The sequence below is a fragment of the Camelus ferus genome, chromosome 4, assembly GCF_009834535.1.
Source record: "Camelus ferus isolate YT-003-E chromosome 4, BCGSAC_Cfer_1.0, whole genome shotgun sequence".
Taxonomy (NCBI): Eukaryota; Metazoa; Chordata; class Mammalia; order Artiodactyla; family Camelidae; genus Camelus; species Camelus ferus.
In genome coordinates, this window is record NC_045699.1 from 17,672,927 (window position 1) to 17,685,217 (window position 12,291).

The window sequence follows — 12,291 nt, forward strand, 5'->3', positions numbered from 1 at the left end:
TTATATGAGATTTTTCTTGTTTCTTGAGGTAAGCTTTTACTGCTGTAAACTTCCCTCTTAGAACTTTTTCTGCATCCCATAGATTTTGGATTGTTGTATTTTCATTTTTGTTTGTCTCCAGGTGTTTTTCGATTTCCTCTTTGACTTCTTTAGTGATCCATTAGTTGTTTAGTGTCGTATTGTTTAGCCCCCATGTGTTTGTGTTTTTTGCAGTTTTTTTCTTGGAGTTGATTTCTGGTCACATAGTGTTGTAATCAGAAAAAAATGCTTGATATGATTTCAGTTCAGTTTTACTGAGGCTTGTTTCATGGCCTAGCATGTAATCTACCCTGAAGAACCTTCCATGTGCATTTAAAAAGAATATGTATTCTGCTTTTTTTTAAAGCAACATTTATCTGTTTTTATCTGTGAATACTATATATATTTTATTTTTAAAATTTATTTAAACTTAAAAACAATTTTTATAATTTTTTAAATGTTACTTTCCATATAGTTATTACAAAATAATGGCTATGTTCCCCATGTACAGTACATCTTTGGGCCTCTTATACCCAGTAGCTTGTACCTCCCACTCTCTGACATCTATATGTATTCTGCTTTTTGCTGGATTGTTCTATATATTAAGTCCATCTGGCCTAATGTGACATTTAAAGCCTGTGTTTCCATATTAATTTTCTGTCCAGATGATCTGTGCATCAGCGTAAGTGGGGTGTTAAAGTCCCCTCCTATAATTGTGTCACTGTTGATCTCTCCTTTTATGTCTGTTAATATTTGCTCTATATAGTTAGGTGTTCCTATGTTAGGTGTATATATATTTACAGTTACACCTTCTTGGATTGATCCCTTTGTCATTATGTAATGTCCTTCTTTGTCTCTAATAACATTGTTTATTTTGAAGTCTATTTTGTCTGACATAAATATTGCTTCCCTGGCTTTCTTTTCATTCTATTTGCATGGAATACCTTTTTCTATCCCTTCACTTCTACTCTGTGTCCTTAACTCTGAAGTGAGTCTCTTGTAGGCAGCATATATTTTGTTTTTTTAATCTATTCAGCCACCTTATATATTTTGGAGCATTCATTCCATTTACATTTAAAGTAATTATTGAGATGTATGTTCTTATTGCCATTTTATTAATTGTTTTGGGGTTGTTTCATAGATATTTTTTGTTCCTTTCTTCTTTTGTTCTCTTGTGATTTGATAACTACCTTTGTTTCCAGGGCGGAGCCTGGGCCCTGGGGATTCTGGGACTGGTGCTGACCCACTGGTGGGTGGAAGTGGTTCCTGGGGTCACTGGCTGGAGAGCCCTGGGGGTCTTGGGTCTAGTACCTGCTCACTGGTGTATGGATCCAGGTCCTGGCCCTCTGATGAGCAGCGGTATGTCCAGAGAGGGCTGTGAGCTCAGGCAGGTCTTAAGGCAGTCTGTCTGCTGGTGGGTGGGGCTACATCCATACCAAGTTAGTTGTTTGGTCTGAGGTGTCCCAGCACTGATGGCTGCAGACTATTGGGTAAGAGTAGAGCTGGGTCCTGGGGCTAATCAGCTGGAGGGAGGATTCCACAATGGCACCTGTCAGCACCAGTGTCCACGTCATAGAAGGAGTTCCCCCAAATGACTGCCACCAGTGCTTATGTTCCCAGAGTGAGCTGCAGTTGCCTCCTGGCTCTCCCGGAGACTCCAAGATCAACAGGTAGGTGTGACCCAAGCTCCTCTCAAATTACTGCTTCTGCCCTGGGTCCTAGAATGTGTCAGATTTTGTGTGTGACCTTGAGTGAAGTCTTTATTTCCCCCAACCCTCTGGGACTCCTGAAAGTAAGCCCTGCTGGCCTTCAAAGCCAAACGCTCTGGGGGCTCTTCTTTCTGGTGCAGGACCCCCAGGTTGGGGAGCCCAATGTGGGGCTTAGACCTCTCATTCCTTTGGGGGAATCTGTGTAATTGTGATTATTTTCCTGTTTATGGATCACCACCCTGGGGAATGGAATTTGACTGCACTGCGACTCTGCCCCTCCTGCTCTGTTCAGCGTGGTTCTTTCCTTATACCTTTCGTTGTAGAAGGTCTTTCCTGGTAGGCTCTGGTCCTTCTCATTGATGGTTGGCTCTGCAAATAGTTGTGGTTTTGGTGTGCCTGTGAGAGGAAGTAAGCTCAGGGTCATTCTATTCCGCCATTCTGTGCAGAATTCTCAAGAGCACTGGTTTTGATTTGAATTCTAGCCCCAATAATTACTAATTGGATGACTCCTGAGTCCCAGTTTCCTTAAGCTGCCCAAGGTGGTTGTGAAGAGCAAATAAACTATGGTAAAGTAAACCTTTGTAAATTATAAAGGGCCATATAGAAGTAGAAAATTTATGTTTCCTGGATGCTTTTCCTTATTATGCGATGGCTTACCAATTTATATTTTCTGAATATAAGCTCCATTAGGGCAGGAGTGTCATGTCTCATTCACTTTGTACCCCAGAACCTTATATGGTGGTGCAGAGTAGACACTCATAATTGTGCAATTCTGACTTTATGGATTCCTACCACTACATCCAGAAAAAACTATATTTTAAGAAATCTATAGGATTAATTAGGTAATGTTTCAGTAATATTTGATTAATCTCAAAGAGTACCTCATGTTCAGAAGACACATATAGAAGTTTTTTTAAACTTATATAAATATCTTAATGTGCTGCTTGCTCCTAGGGTGTTTTAATTGTTAAGGAGAACAATTATTTACTTACGAAATTTCCGTTATCTTCTCAAGTCCTGACATACACGTTGTCAGGTCTGTTTCCAGCATTACAGCTACTATTTAGTCAGTGAAATGTACAAAAGTGATAGCATTTCTATTACATTTTAGAATTTATAAAGCATATTTTTATGTTCTTTAAACTCTCACAACTACTTTGTTAGGTAGGTTATTTCTTTCATCTGAAAAATAAAACCAAAGTCAGGGAGTCATCACTGTCATTTTTATTCAGTGTCATATCTAATAATTTGTCTGAAGTTGTTTCAGAAGTTCCCTGTGTCTGACAAGATCAGATCTTTCTTAATGGCAATTTCAAAGAATTTTGGTTTATGAAGATTAACAGATTACATGCATACTCACAACTTCATAAATACTTTATGTATCATACATTTGAAAAGATGAGATTTTAGTTTCCAGGACTAGAATAAAGCATTTCCTTCCAGAAAATATAAAAGCATATTACCTAATCCAGCACCAGAGCAATGACGATACACATTTATACATGAAGATGATACTGTGAGGCATTTTTCCATGAAGTGGTGAAGGATGTAAAGTGATCCAGACAAATTCTGTCCCCTGGTTCCACGTGAAATGCCAGCAGCTATGAATAGGCTGGTTGGGGTCAGAGACCTAGAGACGTAGCCTCCAATCTTGGTTTTAATGGAGCCCTATCCACTTAACCAAATGATCAGATTTCTAAAACAGCAATTTGCTAAAATGTTTACCACAAATTTAAAACTACTGCTCACTTTCAAAGTGACTAAGATATTTCAAGATAGTAGTTGAGTTCTTAACAAAGTCTTACTTCTTATATATAATTGTAATATCATTATCTTTGGTTACAATTGTTTTGGAGAAGTTAGCCTGTAGCAATTAACTTCAAAAACAAAGTTTATTAACATCGTATTAGTTACCATGGAACCATTACATTACAAATAAAACACAAAGATTTGAGGCACTTGCATGGATCCCAACATCTGTTCCAAATGTACACTTTTCAAATCAAGAGTCAGAGTGTTTGGATACTTCTGAGACATATAACATGGCCTTAATCCCAGAAATTGATTTGTTAGTACACCCCAGCATGCTATTTGTCTTGGCAACTTGTGATTTCAAAAACTAACAGAAGATGACTTGTAAGGAAACATTTCCTTTTGTATATAGTTTGGAACGTCTGGTCCCCAAAAGCAGAAACTTCTGGTTTCTGAAAAATAAACTGAAATATCCTAAGGGAATACCTTAATTTTTTTTTTTTAATGGAGGTACTGGGGATTGAACCCAGGACCTTGTGCATGCTAAGCATGCGCTCTGCTATTGAGCTGTACCCTGCACCCCCTTCCCCAGGAATACCTTAATTCTTACCTGACATCAGACAGATAACCAGGATGAAGGGTCTTATTATTCCAGTGACCTATATCTTAAAATAATTAGAGTTTAGAACCTTCAGAATTTCAAAATTAGAATCTGACATTTTAGACACTGTAGAGCTTCCCATGAATAGGAAAACCCTATGAATCTTAAACACAAGACTGCTTAAAACAAAAAGAGGGAGCTAGGGCAGAGAGGATACAGATAGATCTTATTTCCTGCCTTTTGTGCCCTTGTTTTCTTGTCAGGGCAGGAGCAAGGACAAAGTTTGAATGACAAGAAATTGGGCCGAATTGAAAAAGGCAGTCTAGGTTTGGAAGACTGATGCAGTAGAAAGCGCACTGAATCTGGGATTCTAGGACCTTGGTTGCAGGTATAGTAGCTTTGCCACTTATTAGATGTGTTTTCTCCATTTTAAAATAGAAAATAATTCATCTCCACAGTATTGTTGCAAGGGTTAAATAAGATAATACAAGTGAAACTCGTCACTTACGGTCTAGCACCTAACAATGAATGTTAGAAGGATTTCAGCCTCTGATTGGTAGGAAGTATGAGAAAGCCTAGGTGGGTGGGAAGGAGAGGGAATCTGGCTTTTCACATAAATTTTCTACCTTTCTGCTTCCTTCAAACTCATTTCCTTCCAGCCTAGCCTCTAAGGAAGTAAGAGAGATGAAATACTGGTGATGCAGTTAAGTACTACCTGAGAGCTGGCCTTCCCTTCCCCCTTTTCTGTAAGCATCTCGGCACCCTATGGAGTTCAGCAAAAGAAAGAGCTGCGACCTGGAAACAGAGTGTGAATTACACAGTGAACCACAAATATTTGAAACCTGGAATCATAAATTCATATATTTGGAAAATAAAATTAGTAGAGCTATTTTAACCTAAGTAGTAAGTACACTTGGTGACAAAATGAAGGTACATGTCACTAGGGAATACTGAAAGTTCCATGGTGCTTGTAAGGTACCAGGCATGACAGATACAAAGGTATATTATTCCAGTGGCACCCATTTTCTCCCTAGTAATCCCATATATGTATATGCATCAGTATGTTTGTGTGATTGGCTAAAGACAGCCCTGATTACTGGCTGCATGAGGGAGCAATTATTAGCAATCAAAGCAAATTAAATTCCTAGCTGATTCCAAGCCCCTGAGTAAAATGCAACCCTTGAGGATACTGCCTCATTCCTTCATTTACTTGGCATTAGGTCAGTAGTCTCCTTGATTAAGACAGAGATTTGTACTTATAAAAAAAAGATTGATATTTTCAGGAGATATCTGCCATTTTTTGCTTGTCTAGCATCGCACCATCTTTCTTCTAGGGGGAACCCAGTTCAGGTGGATGGACATACGACCCAGGCCTGGATCGTTAGTCACCACCTTCCAGGGACTCACGTGACCAATGCTGAACCAGACTCCACCCCATGTTGCTTCTGCCATACCTGTGAGCAAAGATATCTTTCGAATTGGTTAACTTTCACTTGCATTCAAGAGATCCAAGCAAAAGAAAATTATGGCCACCACTAATGAGTCTGATTTAGTCAATGTTTAACACCATGCTTATTATTTCAATGTGTATAGCAGTTCCACGAGAGATATGTTTTCTTATTATTGCTAAAACACTAACTCACTGAGTCAATCAATATCCTTTAGAGACTTCCTGGGAAACAGAGCAGTTTCTACTGTCATCACTATAGTTTGGTTTTGCTAGCAAAACCTTACCCATGCCTTAAAACAAATAAAAGTCACATGCACAAAATGCACAAGATTATTTTACTAGAATTTAGAGGGGAGGAGATGATATAGTCAAATTTTCACAAGAAAATCTTCAGATTGAACTCTAGCCAAATAAAAGAAAATTCAAGTTCTTATCTCAATCTCCAACTGGCCTGGGTACCAAAGCAACAGCCCCACTCCTGGCATGCCTGGTTCAAGGTGTCTGTTATGTGGCCACCCTTTTAGTACCGTCAGCTGTCTGCATCATGTCTCAGTAATCCCAGACATGAATTCTGAAATATTCCTTCTGTCTGTATGGTTTTCCTCATCCAGCTGAGAATGCTGCCAGCTACCGCCAAACTGTTCACCAACCATACGCTCTGGTCCATATGGCTTTCTTCTTAAACTCTGGGAGAATTCTCAGCGACAGCAGGGTGGCTAAGGGGACAGAGAATAAAGTGCACTGTTGCATTTGGTGGCGCTGCATTTGAAAAGGTCATTTAAATCAAAAAGGTGTCAGAACAGAACTTGACATGTTCTCACTTGGCTAATCTTGAAGACTAAGAGTTCCCATCAAGCCTTAGACAGAATTTTAATGGAAGGAAATAATACAAGTTGAGGAAAAGGTGGGTTTTTTTTTTAAAGTTACTTTGCAACCAACCAGTTAATGGAAAATTCTGCAGAATTAAAACAAAAACTGACTTCTGGGATGCTGGTGATATTCTTTTTCTTAATCTGGGTGCTGACTACGTGTTCCCTTTATAAAAATCCTGCTTATGACTTGTGCACTTTTCTACATGAATATGATTTTTCCACTAAATGTTTAGTTACATGGTAAGCAAAAACATAAAACCTGATTCTGTAATGAAGTTACATTCGTGGCCTCAATGGAGCAAGCATGACTGCACTAAACTGTATTTGAACATACACCTTTTCTTATCTGTCATAGGTCCCTCAGGAATCAACTTCAAGTAGGGTAGTCATGTGTAATTCCTCTAGGTAACTTATATATCTTTTTTAGAATACTAAGATAAATATATTGAGATGTTATTTAAAATATAATAGGGTGAAGGGATAAAGGTAAGCTAGAGTCACACAATTATTGTGTGTGACTCTTAGGAGCACTTGAATCAAGTGCATATGTACTTCTTTGACCCAAATAACCACTTTCCTCATCAGTATCAATTGTTCTCTTCATGACCCAAGACAGTATATGCTTGGAACAACCAATGGTATAATGGACTCATGACTATGAAAAATGAGTCCACCCGGCTGTAACAAAATAGAAAGACTGTGAACAAATCATATTAACAGCATTTTAGTGTACCAAGTGACCTGCCTTTCATCTAATACAATCTTCAAGTATATTAGATGTTGTCTCTAGTCTCATTCTCTCCAGACCAACTGAAATGCAAATGATACCAAAAAAATGAGTCCAAACTTCCCAAGGAAAACAAATGGAGGAGATTCTAGCAGCAAATCTCTAGGGAAGGGCCAAGTGAAAGTATGTTGGACCACTGCCCTGATTCTCGGTGAAGTTCTATGGTTGATCCGAATCACCTTCCTATGCATGCCTTCCCAGCCACTTAGGTAGGGAGAAGGATCAGAACCAATACATTAGGGAATTCTTGCTTGTTAGGCACTCAATAAATGATACCATACTTAAAAGTAAAATATGGTCAATTTTCAGCAGAGTCGGCCAGCAGACAACTTTCCCAAGGTGAGACTTTTCAGTGTGGTAACTTACAACAACTGTCAGGGCATCAACAGCAGCCACGGGTAGGAACCAGACCCCAAGTCCCAAGATGTGGATGATAGTACAAGCCATCTTCGGGCGCAGAGCCAAGGCCCGGAAGACTTTTCAGCTTTGAGTTTAAAAACTACATAATTTTCAGAGAAAGACTCTATATTTGTGGATATTACAGTTATTGTTCAACAAAGTCAGTGGAGATGTATAAAAAACATGAAAACCACCTAAATGCCTGGAAGCATAGTAAATATCCAATTCCCTTAGCAATATACTATGCAGCTGTTAAAAATGCTGCTTACAAAGCCAGTGTAAGAACAGGTTAAAATGCTTAAAAAAAAATTTTAAATTAAAAAAGTGTATGTACATTTTTTCAGTTGTATATGATTATAAATATGTTAAAACAACACTCATACACGGGGGGGGTGGCAAAAACTTAGGCAAAACAAAATTGTCATTGGGCAATGGGATTCTGGATTCCTCTTTGTTTATTCTTTTTACTTTTATGAATTTTCTAAATTTTAATTAAAGTCATATTTTATGATTATAATAAAACATTTAAAAACCATTTAAATAAAAGTTAAATTTAAAGGCAATGGAATTCTTTTTTAAATCCACTTTCTAATTAAAAATGCCACACTGGTGACAGCTTCAGATTATTTCTTTCAATTGAACCAAGATGAGCCCTTTCAGGAGCCAGCACACACTAGAGAGCTGTTCTGCAGCACAGACATTAGGTGGTTTTCACTACAATGGGCATAAAGCATGGCGGTAATACCTTTTAAAAGATCCCTGGATTTTGTTGAGAGGCCTTCTTTAGGGCTTTCCATGATACTGAATAGCCAGTCAATGAACTAGGGTGAAAATGAAGAACAGTATCAGTGAAAACGATCTTGTTAACAGTAAGAGATCATGCACATCTTTGGGCTTGCATGTATGAGTAGCAGGGTGGTAGTCCCTGGACAATACCTGCCTGGGCTGGGAGGGTGGAGAGGAGACCGGGAGCAGGCACAAGAGATGGTAAAGTTGGAAACAAAATGACTCAGCAAAGTCAAACCTCTTTCCTCTGCTGAATACCCTGGAACTTGCTATAGGTTTTAAAAGTAGGGTAGAGATGGACCCAGAGGGCTTCCTCTATGCCATGTACATTATCTCATCACTCAGAGAGGCCCAGAGAGGTTAAGAACCTTGCCCAAGGCTCTTCCCAGTGAATGGCAGAGTCAAGATTTGACCCCAAGTACACCTGGCTTCAAAGCCTCACACTCTTCACATCATGCTGCCTGCCGCCCGTTTCCGTGTGCATCGGGCCTGGGCTCCTTGGCTGGGCAATAAATAGGGAAACACATCAGATGTAAGCCCCTGTTTCTAAAATAAAATATGTTTCTGTAGATGAGAACAGTTTGTGCCCAAATGGATATGAAACAAAGTTGAAATGCAAGAGTAAAGACATAAAGCAATTTACTAGGTAGACCCAAGCATGTTAACTGCAAATAAATCCTGCAGAGTGGGTAGAAACTCCTAGTACTCATGAGTTTGATCTCCCAGGGTGCAGCCAAATTGTGTTTGAATTAGATACAGGGTAATTTCTTTGACTGAATGTTGCCAATCTTGACTCATTTAAAAACACATAAACTAGTCATAGGTACCAGCCCTTTTAACTTTGGACTTAGAAGCTGGGTTGAAGAAAGAGTAAAAGAGAGGAAAAGAAATATTCTTAATTTCTTGCTTTAATTAAACTTTTTTCTTTATCTCTTTTTCTTAATTTTGTTTTATCATATCCTAATGGTAAGTAAATAAATCAAGGACTACAAATTTATAATAGATGGAGAATGTCTATATTACAGTCCAAACTGAACAGAGGATCCCAGGCCAGAAATAATATGAGGGGATGGGATACCACATTTAAATTTATTTTCATTAAAAATGAAAAAGAAAACACAAAATTGGGGCAATAATACAAATGCTTATCAGATTTAAGGAAACAAAGGCATTTAAATTGAGACTCAGTGGAGTTGTTCATGGCTAAACTGTGGGTCCATAGTTCAGAAATATTTTTAAAGATTAATGTTCAGATTTTAAGGGTAAGCCACAAAAAGTTGGCTTTAAGCTTTCAACCTCATAACATCCAGTTTTGATTAAATGGGATTCAAAAAAGAATCTTTCAATTGACTGAATTCAAGACGGGTCAGAGCCATGTAATGAGAAATACAGGATGCACCATATTTTCATATGCTCTGCACGACAGCTAGTAGTCTGGGGAAACTCAGTATTAAAAACCAAAAGGTGCTACCTATAGTTTAGATTTTCCTGAGGGCAAAGGTGATGACATTAGACCTTTACAAATCCCCCCACTGTATCTAGCATAGGCCAGAGGCACGCTGGGCACCTGGAACATGGCTACAGCATGGAATGAATGGTGGGCAACCTTAAATATGGTAAAAGATGGGCATTCCAGATTCACATCTCTTCCCTTGGACTCACCCCCAGGCACTGTTGACCACCCCTCTCCCTTGCTCATCACCACTGTATCCTTATCAGACCATCTCTCCATTTTGAACGTGCCTTCCCATATGTCCTCACTCTGAAATTCTGAACTCAGAGAGTTTCTCATCCTTTTATCCCCAGGATCAAGGACACATGTGCCTTCAATAAATGAAGGCAAGTTTAAGTTTTTCTTTACACCTCATCCCTAACTGTAAGCAAGCTATTGTTTTCAGCCAGCAGTTACCCTGAGACCGGGCTAGCCTCAATCTCTGAAGCTCTGCATCTGGCTGAGATTTGGGGCTGAGTAGGAAAGCCTGTAGTGGGACTGCAGTTTCACTTAACTCCCACCTCAATTCTACTGCAGAAACTGCTGAAGAGAAAATGGCCGCCTGCCCCAATAAGCAGGTGGCTGCCAATCCTACCTTCTGGGTCTGTTCCTTCCACGGCTCTTTCTGCAGAAGAAGCAGCATGCTACTGGGAAGGAGAGTGAGAGCCTCCTGCAGAGTGACCTTGTGCAGTGGGCTCCTGCCAAGGAAGCCTGATGCTGGCCCTGCCGGGCCATGTGCTCCATGCCATGGCAACCAGCTGGCACTGAGGCCAAGAAGGAGAGGGGCAGCAGTGGTCTGCCCAGGCAACCACTGCAGTTGTGAATACCAGCAACAAGAAATCCAAAGCCTACGGTGGAAGTGGAAACAAAGGTAGGGCACATGTTTAACAATTCAGAGTAACGCATGTTCACATATAGCCCCCATCACAGTGCAGTGTTATTTTCCCCTCCACCCCACCCTTTCTCCTGCCCCACCCCTACCCCAGGAGAGGAACTGGACTGAATAGCAAACTCCATATCCATGCTTAATGGAGAGAACTTTTGGGGTTTGGAAGGTTTGAAGGATTCTCTTTTGTGAGGACAGAAGGCCCGATGGTTTCATTCTTATTGCTCTAATATTTCAGGAGAAACATAATTGATTTAATGCCTAATCATACTGAGATCCAAACGTTCCTCTGTTTTGGTGTTTTCAAAGAGATTTAAAAATTTATTAAGAGACACACGAATAGGGATATTTAGGTTTATTGTTATGTGGCCAAAACTGATTTTTTAAAATAAAATGTGTACAGTCTGAGTCCATTTTTGAACAAAAACAGTAACAAATGACTACCTTCATTAAAAAATCTGTTTAGAATCCATCTACTTAGATTTTAGACTAGACACTTGTAGAAATGGTGGTAACAAGGGCTACCTCTGAGGAGTTCTATTACTATGATTTAAATTATGCTGCTTTCTGCTCATCCATATTTTCTAAGTTTTAAAAGATTTTTGTAAGGAAGTAGAGAAGGTTAATACAAACTTGGGAGAGCATAAGAAAAAGAGGACAGATTATGCTAGCTCCCCCCAAAAAGTTTAAAAAGTTCTCCTCAAACTCTTAAAATTCCTAATCTCACAAATTAAAATTTCAAAAAGACACATAACTCTGCAGAAATGCTGGGCAGAGTATCAGACATCTCAAGTCATGCATATTTTACTCACATAGTAAACCAGAGACCCATGAAACACGGCTAGAGAAAAATGCTAAAAAATTGCACAGTGGGCAGCTGAGCCAAGAAAATGAGGAGGGCAAGAAAGTGCTGTCCTTCATTTTATTTATTAATCTTTTTTTTTTACTCACCCAATACTAGCTGTTGCTAACCTTTTTTGGGTCACAAGTCATTCTGCAGGAGGGATGAAAATTCCCCTGCAATGTGTGCATGTAAGTACTGGCACAAGCACAGATGACTGGCATACACGTCAGGAACCCCTTCAAAGCAGGTGTCTGAAGTCATGCTCTGGGCCAGTGTGGAGACCAGAACCCTGTACCCCACAATCTACGTGGGATCCAGCCCAAGTACACAGGACCCTAGGTTCCCTCTCAAGCTAGTGTCCTTGGTGTGCCTGCCTGTCAAGGAACATGTTCTGTTGAAAATATTTTTCAAAGGGCAGCTGTGGGTGTCTCCAAGGACCTGGTGAGAAAACCCATTTCCTTGTGACCTCAGAGAGTTGTCATACTTGTTTCCCAAAAATGAAGGAAGGAAGGAAGGAAAGCTGCAAGCAGCAACATATTCCTCTTTTGAAATTTGAAGGAAGCCATGAATGAGTCCTCTAGATTGTACCTCATCAAGAGCCACGTTCTGAACAGATGCTGATCGGTAAGCAACACTCCTGATATAACCCATCAGCTCCAAGAGCCACTCCATTCTCTTCAACACACCTGGAACAA

General features: G+C 39.6%; 1 protein-coding gene across 1 annotated transcript in view; it reads right to left on the minus strand.

Annotated features, from left to right (window-relative positions):
- Nucleotides 1-2,933: 2,933 nt before the first annotated feature.
- Nucleotides 2,934-12,291, minus strand: part of FOCAD (focadhesin) — a 237,411-nt gene continuing 228,053 nt past the window's right edge. The window contains 5 exon segments of the mRNA XM_006180373.3: nucleotides 2,934-6,246; nucleotides 8,334-8,409; nucleotides 10,462-10,656; nucleotides 10,658-10,714; nucleotides 12,185-12,282. Of these exon segments, the coding sequence (XP_006180435.2) occupies nucleotides 6,173-6,246; nucleotides 8,334-8,409; nucleotides 10,462-10,656; nucleotides 10,658-10,714; nucleotides 12,185-12,282 (500 nt within the window). The 3' untranslated portion in view covers nucleotides 2,934-6,172.